We start from the raw sequence: 15300 nt of genomic DNA on the forward strand, positions 1-15300 counted from the left end.
CATCGCGTGCTCCTTCCTTTCCCCTCCTCGTCAAGGGGAAAGACCCGCCCCGCGGTGCTGTCGCTCGCGCTGGAAGAAGCGGAAGAAGATGGCGCTCACCAGGTGGGTTGTTGAAGGGGGTCCTCGATACGGAAGGGTCTGGGAGTACCCACGTTTTTTATTCCTCTGCCCACTGTCTCCGGGCGGTGACCTGGCGCGGGGCACAGAGCGACATGGGCTGGGACCGCGGCTAGGCCCTCCTGCAGGCCTCCGGGGCGGCTAGGCCTCACGGAAGCTGGGGTCTTTCCTCAGCGGTTTCCCGGGTCGAGTTCGTCCCCTCACGAGGGCCGAGAGCCTTGGCGCGACAAATAGTTCTCCGGCCTCGGATGCCAAGGAGTCGCATCCCGGGGTTGTGGAGAGCGCTCGGTTCGGTCCGGTCCGCGCCGCGGGCGGGCGCGGTGGGGGCGTGGAGGGCAGTGGCTTATTTGTCTGGACGAAGTGAAGCGGCGGGAGCCGACGAGCCGGCTTACCGCCGTGTGTCTGCCGAAGTCTCGTCTGTGCCCCGAAACCAGGATTCCTGAAGAAAGAAAGAAAAAAAAAAAAAAAAAAAAGATGTGAGGTGAGGAGCCCGGCACCGAACACAGGTCTTTTTGTTTAATTAGCCACTGTAGTGGCCACTGTCTACCAGTAATGAGCCGCTGCTCCGCACTTTTAACTTTGGACCTTAGAATTTCTTCCGTAGATAGAACCACTTCAGATTTTTGCTGTTCTCGGTTGCCTTGGTAACCGCGTGTGAAGTGGTCCCCGCCTTTGGGGGGGGGGGAGAGAGAGAGAGAGAGAGAGAGAGAGAGATGCTTAAGTGGGAGATTCCGAGGAGTTACATAACTCCTGCTAGTCGGCGACCTGCTGCCCCATCTGAGAAGAAAAACTTCCCGTATGCGAACGCGAGCAAGAAAAGTTGAGTTGTCAAAGATGCCTGTGAAGGAAATCGTTTTTGGGACGTCGGCTTGAGCTCCCTAAACATGCTTGATTCTCCTCACGCTTCTTTTTCCTGACTGATGGCAGTTATGGATCCCACAAAACGTTTTAATCAGAAAGTTCTTGGGGGAATTAATTTTGGGGGCCTTGCTCTCTATATCCTAGGGCCTGTGTGCGCGCACACACACACACACCACACACACAAAGCCATCTAACAGTCTTTGCAGGGAAGGTGGGGTCCAAGGCATACAGATACGGAAGAAAGAACAGCACAGAATGCTCACTTGTGTAGTAGTAACCTTAAGTGCAAAAAGAATTAGACTAAATAAGTTGGATGAACTAAGGAGTTCCATTTAGTAAGCAGCAGACATTTGAGTGCGCCTCCAGGTGGGAGGCACTGTGGCAAAGATTACCAGGGTTGTGAGGGAAGGGATTTGTGGAAAAGGTGGGATTTGAAAAGGACACAGGGAAAATAACAGATCTTGTGGGTTATTGTGGGCTTAACATTGCAGTGGCAGAGTGCAGTCCTTAAATGGCTAGTCTTGGAGGCTACATAGTTTTCTGATTTCAGTGAGCTCTGGTTGATTTGATTGCAGGTGAAGTGTTACCTTATCTCCAAGACCTACCAAGGAATGCGTAACAGCAGGGACTTAACATATTGATGTGTTGCAGTATTGGTGTCACCAGTTATTGTGACTAACTAAAGATTTAAGGTCATACTGATTTAGTTCTCTAAATGCAACTGTATTTGGGGTTATGTATCTAATAATATTACTTGCATTTAATATGCTTTATTTGGTAAAGGGGAAAAGGTAGACCAGGGTGTCTCAACAGTGGGCAGTCCCCGTGGCTCAGCGGTTTAGCACCGCTCAGCCCAGGGCGTGATCCTGGAGACTTGGGATCAAGTCCCATGTCCCGCTCCCTGCATGGAGCCTGCTTCTCCCTCTGCCTGTCTGTCTGTCTGTCTCTCTCTCTCTCTCTCTCTCTCTCGAATAAATAAAAGCTTAAAAAAATAAATAGAAGATGTCTCAACAGTGGCACTGTTGAGGTTTTGGACTGGATGATTCATTCTGGTGTGGGGCTGTCCTGTGTATAGTAGTAGGATGTTTAGCAGCATCTTTGGCCTCTATACATTAGATGCCAGAGGCACCTCCCTCCCCTTCACCCATTCCCTATCCCCTAAGTCTTGACAATCATGTCTCCAGACATTATCAAATACCTACATTGTAGTTATTTTGCCACCCAGTTGAGAACCACTGAGGTACACTTTCTGCTTACATATACAGCCCACAGCCCACTATGTACCCCTTTCCCCTATCCTGCCACAAGAGTGTGCCTCTTGTGGGAATGTCATCTTTTACAAGGAAAAACAAAATTAAGACCCTCTGGAAGGCTAGAGTATGTTCAGACCCTAATCCAGGCCAAGTTACTTGTTCACTGTATCGTCTGGACCCTTTCTTTGCTTTGGCAGGCTGCCTGCCTTTGGATCATCTTAGTAATCAGTTCTTACAGCAGAAGGTAAAGAAAAGAGAAAATAATAAATATTTTGGCTTCTTTACACTATCTTTGTATCCCTCCTATGAATTGGATATATGAGTTATACTGAATAGAATTATGGTAAAAGCCCAAAACTTTTGACTCCAGTCCTCCATCCATTCATTCATCATTCAACAAATACTTGTTGAAGATCTACCATGTGCCAGACACTGTTCTAGTGCTGGTTTTACAGTATTAAATCAGTCTGGCAAACTCCTTTATTTTCGAAGAGCTTACAGTCTAGGAAAGACGAACTACTTACCTATCTATATGTAAACAAATCAATAATGCAATATCAGGTAGTGATTACTAGGAATAACAAAGATAAAAGGACAGAGTGACTCAAAATGTGGAGTGGGGTGGTGGTGTTTTGATTGAGATGGTCAGAAAACAGCTCCGGGGAGGTATAATTGAGCAGAGAAATCAATGCTAAGAAACAAGGACTAAAAGATCTAGGGTGGGGGCACCTGGCTGTCTCAGTATTGCATGAGACTTGATCTTGGGGTTGTAAATTCAAGCCCCATGTTGGATGTAGAAATTACTTAATAAATCTTTAAGAATGAATGAATGAGCGATGCCTGGGTTGCTCAGTAGTTGAGCATCTGCCTTTGGCTCACAGCGTGATCCCAGTGGTGGGATCGAGTCCCGCACCGGGCTCCCTGAGAGAAGCCTGCTTCTCCCTCTGCCTATGTCTCTGTGTCTCTCATGAATAAATAAATAAATAAAATATTTTTTTAAAAAAAGTTTTCTTAAGAGTTTTCTGTAAAAGCACTGTAGGAAAGGATGTGCTGTGAGCTAGACAATGCCTAAAGAGTTAGGGATGAAAGAAGCTGAAAGCATGATTCCTGCAAGTTTCTGGTGAGAAAAAGAAAGGTAAATGAGTAGATGATTCTAAAACAGTAAGACAGATGTTATAATAGTAGTATATAGGGGGTCTTGTGGGAGCATGGTAGGTGCAACAAACCCAAATTGGGGGGAATTGTGGAACAGATCCAAATAATCAAGTATGTATTGAATAATATTTAGACACTGTGAAGGGGGTTCATCGATTTTCTCATTTAGTACTTAGAGCAACTCTGTGAGGTAGGTCATCTTTTGATCTGCCTCTACAGATAAGAAAACAGGTTCAGAGAGGTAGGTAACTTATCTGGGTTACTACCTTGCATAGGTAGGATTTGAACTCTGGGTTCTTATCCATCATAGTACCCAACTCTAGAATAGATCCCTCTCGTGTATAGCCCTCTGTATTTTTTCCTTCAGCTTTAATACAATTTGTGATTGTGGATTTGTATGAGTAATTGTCTCTCCTCTGCAAGATGTAACCGGTCTTTCTCAGTTTATAGTCTCATTGCCTACCTAGCACAGTACCTGCACCCAAGTGCTCAATAAATATTTTGAATAAATAAGTTCTGTTGCTTACTGAAATATGCTTACTAACCAAGAATTACAAAGAAACCTTAACTTTTCCATTAAATGTATTATTTATTACTGGAATCCTTTTGTGGTACTTTGGGATATCTCTGTAGTAACATTTATCACACTTCAAAGTTGCTAAGAATTGCTTGGTAGAAAGGCTGCTTTGATTAAAGAGTAACAAAGTACATATTTAGGATTTCTGCTTTGAATCTTTGACTTCTTAAGTTTTAAACTGCATTCTAAGTTAGATACCTTTGGTAAAACACACAAATATGCAGTTTATATTTTCTTTCTTTTGTCCACCTCTTTGTTACATTCAGTGCTAATCCTTATTTTTTTGTATTGATGCTAAAATAGTTAAAAGTAAGAAGCATAAGAGTAAAGCAGTTAAAAATAAGGAGTATGAAAGTAGGAAAGACACTAGTGCAACTGTATAGTGGACAGTTGGCCCCTGGTAATTGAGAATGTTTCCTTGTTATAAGAAAGGAAATGTGGAAGCATAAAAACTCAATAGTTTATTTATTATATGAAATACCTATTAATTTTTTATTTGGGGCATCATTTGCCTGCATCCTAGTCAAACATGTTTTACTGTATATCTCCGAGTATTTCTTTCTTTCCAGACAAAATAAAATGACTGATATTTAATAATGCCATAAATCATTGACATGTTTGACCTGCTAAAGGGAAAAAAGTATTATGGTAAAATAGCCTCTGATGGCCAAATTGCAATGATCTAATGTGAGAATTTTTTACAGTTCTGACTTTTATTATCTTTGCTTATAGCTTTTTACCTGCACCTACTCAGCTATCTCAGGACCAGCTTGAGGCTGAAGAAAAAGCAAGATCCCAGAGATCAAGACAGACTTCACTGGTCTCGTCCCGAAGAGAACCTCCTCCATATGGGTACAGGAAAGGCTGGATACCTCGATTATTAGAGGTAAATAATTGTGCTAACATTAATTATAATACCCTTGTAAAATAAATTTAAACCATAGAACGTCTGCACATGAATGCCAATATGCTAGAAATCCTGGTGATGAGTTCCTAAGACATGTACTCCTCTTAGGGCATTGATCTTTTTCTTCTGGCTTAGTATCACTGCTTTGTGAACATGAGAGAATTATACCTGGTTGTGTCGCTTCTTAATGTCCAACTATTAAACGTACAAAAGAAACTAACATACCCTCTATAAATCTAGCAAGTACCGCAGAGGGAAAATAATAGGAAAGTAAGAGGAGAAAATGAAAGAACAAGTTCATGTTCGGGTGCCTTTCCCTCCCTTCTCCCTATATGCACAATGCCACATAACCCTGCAGAGACAGCTTTCCTCCAGGGAAAACTCCAGCAGTGTTTCCTTTTCTGATTTCCTTCCTATTAAGTATAGTGGCAAGAGCACTGGCAAGGAGTTTAAAAGAATAAATAATAAGAAGTGTTTTTGCATCATACCTGTGCTGGTTACTGTTTAGTCAGCAGATCCTGACCTCTCTTCATCTGTTTTCTTGTTTTCAATTTGAGAATGTTTCTATATGTCTAATATACAGATTAATTTTTTAGAAGCTATAAGAGTTTTTTTTTAAATATTTTATTTATTTATTCATGAGAGACACAGAGAGAGAGAGGCAGAGACACGAGCAGAGGGAGAAACAGGCTCCATGCAGGGAGCCCGATGTGGGACTCGATCCTGGGGTCCCAGGATTCCTGGGCTGAAGGCAGGCGCCAAACTGCTGAGCCACCCAGGCGTCCCAGTATAAGAGAATTTGATTGTTGGTTTGGAGGCAGTAAGGAGAAAGATGAATCTGGACTGATCTTTTTATATCTCTAGCTTGTTTCCAAAAAACAAACTTATTTGACAGTACCTGTCCTCCTAGTTACTGTGTATCTTGTACTGCAGTTCAATACATAATCCTTTCCCTAATTCCAGGGCAGATTTCTCATGCTTGACCACCTTTTTCGTCTAGGGAGAAAAGCAAATATTTGAGACTTAACTATTTTGCCTCCCCAAGACCACTTCCTCTTTGATTGAGCCTTTTTCTTTTCCATCTCTTAATATTCATTCTGACTCCTGCAAATTTCCTTCCTCCACTTCCCAAGGAATGTACCTGCCCTATTAAAAATCTCTCTTCTTAAACCATTCATTTTTGTAGCCAGGTATCTTCATTTTATCACTTTCTTACATTCTTTCCTTTTACAGTTGTGATTTTTACCTTACAATGTGAAGGGTCCATGCCTTTACCTTTTTTCATTTTTTCATATGCTTCCACGTGGTGTTCTTAGTGAACTAAGCATTCATTGGACTGAAATCTGTTGCTTCACACCCTACAAGATGCCATCTGCATTCTCAGCCTCTTCCATGTTTGGCATTCTCCCTACCTACCAGAACACTCTGTAGAGCCTAGAAGACAAACTCCCAACTAGATCATGTCATAAAAAAATTTCCTTGTTTTTTTTTTTTTTTCCTCAGCCCTCTTCTAGACTTAATTAATATTCTAATATGCAAAGACCAGTCTTATTAAAATTACTAAGGCATTGTTGTTGTTTCTTTTGTTTTCACTGATAGTATATTTGTGAGAAGCAGGACAAAATAAAAGATAATCAAGGAGGCTATAATGCCCACTTACCTGGGACAGAAAGGTAGTGATTGGCATTATCGAACCAAAGGATAGTGTGTCTCTTTTGAGGGATGATAGATATTCTTTGTTTGCTTCTCAATAGATTATAGGGCAGGGGTGGCAGGCATCATTTTACATACAACAGAAATCTCATCCTATTTCCATTTCAGCATTAGGACAGTCAGGGACTATTAACTTTTTAAAATCTTACTTGACGAAAGGTTTCATATATCCTGGTGGAACAGAACAGTTTATTTGAAAATCAAACAGAAATGGCCAGCTAATCTGGAAATACTGTGAATGCTTTTGTAGGGGAATGAACGTTCTATGGAGAAAGCATTTTGTTCTAGTTTTCAAAGGAAAAGCTATGATTTTTCTGGCAGGCTTAATGACCACATAATGCCACATCCACAGTTCTAAAGTGCTTATTCTAGTTCAAGAACCCTAGCAAATCTGAGCATGTGTCATATTGATGGCCTAGGTACAGGTAGCACCTTTCTGGGAAATGCTTTAACTATTTTCTGCCTAATTTGTAAGAAAATGTCTCCCTCACCCTTATTTTTTGTTTTTTAAAATGTCAAAATTACTCATTCATTTGGGGAATATAAATAATAGTGAAAGGGAATAGAGGGGAAGGGAGAAGAAATGGGTAGGAAATATCAGAAAGGGAGACAGAACATGGAAGACTCCTAACTCTGGGAAACGAACTAGGGGTGGTGGAAGAGGAGGAGGGCAGGGGGTGGGGGTGACTGGGTGGCGGGCACTGAGGGGGGCACTTGACGGGATGAGCACTGGGTGTTATTCTGTATGTTGGCAAATTGAACACCAAGAAAAAAATACATTTATTATTAAAAAATAAAATAAGGGATCCCTGGGTGGCGCAGTGGTTTAGCACCTGCCTTTGGCCCAGGGCGCGATCCTGGAGACCCGGGATCGAATCCCACGTCGGGCTCCCGGTGCATGGAGCCTGCTTCTCCCTCTGCCTCTGTCTTTGCCTCTCTCTCTCTCTCTCTGTGTGACTATCATAAATAAATTTAAAAAAATAAAATAAAATGTCAAAATTTTTCTTTAGCAAGTCAGCATATTATACCTAGGAAATCATATATCTGGGATCCAATGGAATATTTCTTGAAGGAGGAGGTCTTTTAAAAGTAGTTATTTACATAAAGTTTCTTCATCAAATCACCTCTAAATGATTGATTTTAATATCTTTTCCAATCTTGTTATATGGGATGAATCACTGAATTCTACTCCTGAAAATAATATTGCACTCTATGTTAATTAACTAGAATTTAAATTAAAAAAAAATTTTTAGATATTTTATTTATTTATTCGAGAGAGACACAGACACAGGCAGAGGGAGAAGCAGGCTCCATTCCATGCAGGGTACTGTGGGACTCGATCCCCGGTCTCCAGGACCACACCCTGGGCTGAAGGCGGCAGTAAACTCCTGAGCCACCCAGGCTGCCCACACAAAGCATTTTTTAAAGCAATGCCTGAGAATCCAAAGCAAAAAGAAATAAACCTATCAGATTAGTGGCATAATCCCAGAGAGGAACTACTCCAAGTCACTGTATGTATGTATGTATGTATGTATGTATATATTTATTCATTTATTTTTAAGAAATTTCTGGACCGGGATCCCTGGGTGGCGCAGCGGTTTAGCGCCTGCCTTTGGCCCAGGGCGTGATCCTGGAGACCCGGGATCGAATCCCACGTCGGGCTCCCGGTGCATGGAGACTGCTTCTCCCTCTGCCTGTGTCTCTGCCTCTCTCTCTCTCACTGTGTGCCTATCATAAATAAATTTAAAAAAAAAAAAAAAAGAAATTTCTGGACCCAACATGGGGCTCAACCTTACAACCCTGAGATCAAGAGTTGCATGCTATACCAACGGAGCCAATCAGGTGCACCCCTCCCCAGAGGGAGAGAAGCAAGCTCCATTCAGGGAGCCCGACGTGGGACTGGATCCCGGGACTCCATGATCATGCCCTGGTCCAAAGGGAGGCACTCAACCACTGAGCCATCCAGGCATCCCAGGAAAAAATATTTTTAGAAATATTGAGCATCTGCCTTCGGCTCAGGGCATGATCCTGGAGTCTTGGGATCAAGTCCCATGTTGGGCTCCCTGCATGGAGCCTGCTTCTCCCTCTGCCTATGTCTCTGCCTCTCTCTGTCTCTCATGAATAAATAAATAAAATCTTTAAATATATTTTTTTTCCTATCATTTTTTAGTAGTACTGATTTGCCCTTTTTTGAGCTAAAAGAGAATTTTAGGGGCACCTGGGTGGCTCAGTGGTTGAGCATCTGCCTTTGGCTCAGATCATGATCCTGGGAGCCTGGAATCAAGTCCCACATCAGGCTCCCTCTGCCTATATCTCTGCCCCTCTCTCTGTGTCTCTTATGAATAAATAAATAAAATATTTTAGGGGGATAAAAAGGGATTTTAGTTCAGTAAAAAATACAAAGTATTTTGGAGTCAGAAGATCTGAGTTCAATTCCTGCATATGCTAGCCATGACATCTTAGGGAAATCACCTAACTTTTCTAAACTTGAATTTTTTCCACATGAAAATATGAGTTATTGGAGAAATAAAAGAATTAAATGAGTGTGGATTTTGTACATTATAAGAAGGTCCTAAATGAATACTACTAAATTTAACAAAAATATTTGAAAGTTATATTTGATAAATGTTTATTTGATAAGCTACCTTTTTTTGTAATGTTAAACTTCATCAACTGACTTTACTTAGCTTGTTCTACTTTAGAAGTTTTAGTCCTCTCTTCTAAATAATTGTATATAGTCACCATTAAAAATGTGGTGAACTCATTTCTGAGGCCTTCCTATTCTATTATTTGCTTTTCATGGGACATGAATAAATGTTATTAAAGGGAAGCCTGGGTGGCTCAGCAGTTGGGGTGTGATCCTGGAGTCCTGGGATCGAATCCCACATTGGGCTGCCTGCATGGAACCTGCTTCTCCCTCTGCCTCTGTCTCTGCCTCTCTATCTCTGTCTCTCATAAATAAATAAATAAATAAATAAATAAATAAATAAATAAGGCCTTCCTATTCTATTATTTGCTTTTCATGGGACATGAATAAATGTTATTAAAGGGAAGCCTGGGTGGCTCAGCAGTTGGGGTGTGATCCTGGAGTCCTGGGATCGAATCCCACATTGGGCTGCCTGCATGGAACCTGCTTCTCCCTCTGCCTCTGTCTCTGCCTCTCTATCTCTGTCTCTCATAAATAAATAAATAAATAAATAAATGAGTAAGTAAGTAAGTAAGTAAGTAAGTAAAATCTTTTTAAAAAATGTTATTAAAATCTGGTTCCAAGAAAAAATTCTTTACATTTCTGTGCTGTTGTATCTTGAACTGCACCTAAGTAAAAAAACTGTATATGCTAAAACTAAAAATCTTCTCATTGCCCTAAACATTCTGCTTAATTTCTTCCTGCCACATGGATAGAAATCCAAATTCCTTGCCATGGTCTAGAATCCCTTTCATGATCAGGTGTCTGTCTGCCCATGCAAACTTACCACCTGTGTGTCTGCTCCTCTGTCCTCAGCAGGCTCCAGCCCCACGGGACGCTTGTTTCCTAGAACATTCCAAGTTCATTTTTGCAGCAAGGCCTTCACACTATTTGCTCTGCCTAGAAAATGCTTCCTTCAGATCATGCCTGATTTCTCATTATTCGGGTTTTAGCTCACATCACAAAGGCTGTCCCAACCGCACTATCAGAAGTAGCCTCTCATTGCAATCCCATTATATTTTCAAGGCATTTACCACAAGCCAAAGATTAGGCTTTTTATATCTTTGCCCACTAGAATGTACACTGTTCAAGACCAGGGATCTCTGTTTTCTTTGTTGCTCTATCTCTAGCATCTAGCATAACAAGGGCTCGATAATTATTTGTTGAATGAAAGAATATATCTTGAATCTCAAGTTACTATTAAATATTATTCTTATTTCTTTTCTTTTTAATATATAGGATTTTGGAGATGGAGGTGCTTTTCCAGAGATCCATGTGGCCCAGTATCCACTGGATATGGGACGAAAGAAAAAAATGTCAAATGCACTGGCCATTCAGGTGGATGCTGAAGGAAAAATTAAATATGATGCAATTGCTCGGCAAGGACAGTCAAAAGACAAGGTAATCTTCTCAAAGATTTTCCCCCATTGGTAAAAATTTTTTGAAGAGGTTTGTTTGTTTTTTAATTTTATGGAAATGATACATATCTGGCCATTTAGTTTTGTTAAAGGTATCAATGAGGGGCACCTGGGTGGCTCAGTTAGTTAAGCCTCCAACTCTTTTTTTTTTTTTTTAAGATTTTATTTATTTATTCATGAAAGACATACAGATAGAGAGAGAGGCAGAGACACAGGCAAAGGGAGAAGCAGGCTCCATGCAGGGAGCCTGACGTGGGACTCGATCCTGGGTCTCCAGGATCAGGCCCTGGGCTGAAGGTGGCGCTAAACCGCTGAGCCACCCGGGCTGCCCAAGCCTCCAACTCTTAATTTCAGCTCAGAGTCCTGATCCAACCCTGTGTTGGGCCCCATCCTGAGTGGGGAGTCTGCTTGAGGATTTTCTCTCCCTCTCCCTGTGCCCCTCCTCTTACTGGTGCACTCTCTCTTTCAAAATAATTTTTAAAAAAAAGTAGCAATGAAATATACGTAGAATAACTGAAGATAGGGCTTCATAACAATACGAACAGTATATTATGACTTCTTAATAGCAATGACTTTTTTCTTTGAAGTCTCCAAATTGGTGAAAGCTTCTATATACTTAGGGTTTTCGTCTATTTGTTTAATATTTAAAAAACAATTTGTAATTGTTTAACTTTAATTGTTTTAAGTTCTTTTATAGCACTAACATTTCTTAAGTGCTTGAAAATTGTTAAAAATCTACAATTCTGGCACCTGTCAATTTAGATTTGTCTATATAGTTTTCTAATTCTTCTCGTACTTAAAAAGTACTTGCATAGATATTTAATTATTTTAGCAATTCCTTTGAATTACACAAACTTTTTTACACATTAAGCATAAAACTGGCACTTGCTATCCAGATTTATGATGGGCCTGCTTACAAAGTAATCCAAAAACCAAAAATAAAATTCACTTAAAATAATTTCATCACAGCAGCTACACTCAGAGCCAAGAAACTGTTTTTAAGAAGACCTAGTTTTTTCTCTTGTAAATAAGTTCCACATAAAGGTAAGATCTCTTTAGAATTGAAGATGTTGGGGAAAAAACTTGAGAAGTTTCAGTACCTGTCCTTTGTCTCTCTGTCCTGGAAACATTTTCATTTTACCCTCTAATAGCACTAATGACAATGCATACTCTGTTCCTGCATCAAGACTGCTGAGTTACACTGTCATGCAAATCTGTGTCTTAGGTTTCAGCTGGGCTCCCTTGGTGTTCCTCCAAGCTCTTAACTCCTACTCCTCTCCATCCCCTCAGCTGAACAGGTGACTAGGTGACATCTGTTTGTATATAAAGACTAGTGGAAGAAAATGGTCTACTCTCTTTATCCTGCACTTGACTTTCTGTCTTGACTTTTCCTTTTGTCTCTATAAGAAAGCTCTTCTGTAAACCTAACCTTGCCCTAGTGTATCCTGGATCTCATTCCTTCCCGCCTCACTTTTTCTTCATTCTTCTTCTCAACTGTGACTTCTACCTCCACTCTATTGGCTCCTTCCTATGAGCTTTTATTTTTTTTTAATTTTTATTTATTTTATGATAGTCACACACACAGAGAGAGAGAGAGAGAGAGGCAGAGACACAGGCAGAGGGAGAAGCAGGCTCCATGCACCGGGAGCCCGACGTGGGATTCGATCCGGGGTCTCCAGAATCGTGCCCTGGGCCAAAGGCAGGCGCCAAACCGCTGCGCCACCCAGGGATCCCTCCTATGAGCTTTTAAATATGCTTGCTTTTCTCATCTTTTGTAAGAAAAGTTTTCTCCTGATTACCCTCAAGGCTCCCTCTAGCTACCACCACATTTCTACCTGATTTTCTTAACTTTCTTTCATTCTTCATTTCACTGTAATTCAGCCTCACCTCAGCCAGTCTGCTGAGAAAAACTCTGGCAAAGGTCTCTAAGACTCTGTTTCTCTCAACACCATCTCTTTGACTAATCTAATTTATTCCCTTAGCTAAAAATGCCACTCATTTTGGTAACTGTTGGATCTGTGTCTCCAGCCCCATTTTCTCTCCTGGGCTCTAGGTCCTTATATCTACTGTCTGCAAGGGCAGATCTATTAGATTTTCCCAAAGTGCTACTCATCAAATCCAAACCTAAATGCATAATTTTCTACTTAATATACTTTCTCTATTCTCTAACTCAGTGACTGGCAGTGATATCCTCCTGATTGACTATGCTAAAAGCCTGGGAGTTCTTTTTTTCCCATTATTTTATTGATTTTTTTTTAAATACACTAATAAATTCTTACTGTAGAAGATACTAACAGTACATAAGTATGTATATATAGTCCTGTCTACTTCTCCCACTTTATTTCCCAGAGGTAAATACTTCCCAGAGGTAAATATAAGAAGTATATACATATTTTACACATAAACATCTTTTTTATATGAATGAGATTTTAATATTCATAACTTTTATAGGCTTGCCTTTTTACTTAATATGTTTTAAAGATTTTTATTAGTACATATGGTCTGCTTTATTTTTTTTAAGATTTATTTACTTATTTTAGGGAGATGGAGAGTTTGTGAGCACACCATGTGGGAGAGGGGCAGAGGGAGAGAGAGAAACCCAAGCAGACTCCACGCTGAGTGCAGAGCCCAACGTGGGGCTCAATCTCACAACTTTGAGATCATGACCAAATCCGAAACCAAGAGTTAGAGGCTTAACTGACTGAGCACCCAGACACCCTGGTCTGTTTTATTTTTTAAAAATTTGTGTAGAAGTCCATGGTGTGCATGGGCCTGAATTTTTATTTTTAAGCATTGGCGGTTTCTTTAAAAAAAAAAAAAAAGAAAGCATTGGTTATTTCTGATTTTTTAGTTTTCAGACAGTACTTTATTCAAGATCCATATGCAGATACTTTTTTTGGACCTATTTGTGTAAATAAATTCTTAGTGGATTTATTGGGTCAAGGGATATTCAGATGTCAGATGTGACGTATAAAGCTGGTTATGTTCTCTAAAAAGCCTTTGTTGAGTACTCATTCCATTCTTTTGTGGTTCTGCTTAGTCACCATGGTTTATCTTCTTCCTTAATACTTCTCAAGTGTATGCTCTTCCCTGCTACTTGATTCAGGCCCTTATCATTTCTTGCTTTATTTATCACAGCAGAATCTGAAGCCTCTGCTTGGCATTTGTCTTACCTGCCTAGAAAAACAAATTTATCCTTGTTTGTTTGTTTGTTTAACTTACTCTCTCTCCCCCATGTATACACACACAAGTGTACATGCTAAAAATCTTTCCATGGCCTTTAGGGTAAGAACCAGCCAACCTCCATATTATTATGGCCCATTTAGCCCCTTCCTTACCTTTCTAGCCTAGCCTCAGCTCTCATGACTAGAATACCGAATTCTAAAAATAAAAAGTCCAGTTTTAGCCATTCTATTTATTTTCAGTACAAAATAATCACTATTGTACATGGTTGTTAGAGAAGAAAAACTTTCATGGCACCCAGCTGGCTCAGCCAGTGGAGCATGCAAATCTTGATCTCCAGGTTGTGAGTTTGAGCCCCCACATTGGGGTATAAAGATGACTTAAAATTTTTTTGTATATATAAAGATTTTACTTATTTATCCATGAGAGACACAGAGAAAGAGACAAGGGGGCAGAGACACAGGCAGAGGGAGAAGCAGGCTCCACACAGGGAACCCGATGTGGGACTTGATCCTGGGACTCCAGGATCATGCCCCAGGCCAAAGGCAGGCACCAAACCGCTGAGCCACCCAGGAATCCCCTAATTTTTTTTTTTTTTTAATGGACGCCTTGGTGGCTCCGTGGTTAAGTATCTGCCTTTGGCTCAGGTCATGATCCTGGGGTCCTGGAATTGAGTTCTGCATCAGGCTCCCCACAGGGAACCTGCTTCTCCCTCTGTCTATATCTCTGCTGCTCTCTCTGTGTCTCTTATGAATAAATAAATAAAATCTTTAAAAAATATAATTAAAAACTTTTTTTAAATCTTAAAAGAAAAAACTTTCAGGCATTCTCTGTCAAGATCTGCTGTAAGGAACTATTGGCGACTCCCCTAATATGGCACCTTCTCTCTTACTATAGGAACTTCCCATGGATATCCTCCTGTGCATGGGAAAGCCCCCCCACCTTTGAATTCTATCACTTTCAAATCACAGCTCGCTCTTCACTGTTTCAGGGTACTCTTCCTAATGTCCCTTGGCTAGACAGAGTTTCCTTCCTTCTTCCATGTTTATCATAGGAGTCATCACCTTTTGCTGTACCTACCCATTCATGACTATCTATGTCATTTGACTGTAAGCTCTATTATATCTTTAGATTTCCTCTTTGTCACCTAATTTAGTCCCTGACAGCTTGGCCCACAGACATTCATCAGTGGTTATTGAAGAAGCAATAGCAGTTTTCATTGAATAACAGAAAACTACCTCTCCTGAGCCAGTAGGGAAGCATAGTCCATTCCTGCAAAAGGAAAAATAGATCCCTATACAGTAGGACATATATTGGAAATGTCCCCTGTACCGTGGAGGCCTTCACTAGGCTTTAGCTTCCTTTGTTTTGATACATGTCTCCTCCTTTGGAATAATCACTATTCTTTATTGGTATGTGCTACCTCTCCT

The 15300-nt window shown here is 40.7% G+C and overlaps 1 protein-coding gene across 1 annotated transcript in view; it reads left to right on the forward strand.

Annotated features, from left to right (window-relative positions):
* Positions 1 to 29: 29 nt before the first annotated feature.
* Positions 30 to 15300, forward strand: part of SNW1 (SNW domain containing 1) — a 34238-nt gene continuing 18967 nt past the window's right edge. Inside the window, exons 1-3 of the mRNA XM_055304121.1 lie at positions 30 to 102; positions 4696 to 4849; positions 10509 to 10670. Coding sequence (XP_055160096.1) covers positions 89 to 102; positions 4696 to 4849; positions 10509 to 10670 — 330 coding nt within the window. The 5' untranslated portion in view covers positions 30 to 88. The remainder of the gene's footprint in view (positions 103 to 4695; positions 4850 to 10508; positions 10671 to 15300) is intronic.

Source organism: Nyctereutes procyonoides, unplaced genomic scaffold, assembly GCF_905146905.1.
Source record: "Nyctereutes procyonoides isolate TBG_1078 unplaced genomic scaffold, NYPRO_anot_genome, whole genome shotgun sequence".
Lineage (NCBI taxonomy): Eukaryota > Metazoa > Chordata > Mammalia > Carnivora > Canidae > Nyctereutes > Nyctereutes procyonoides.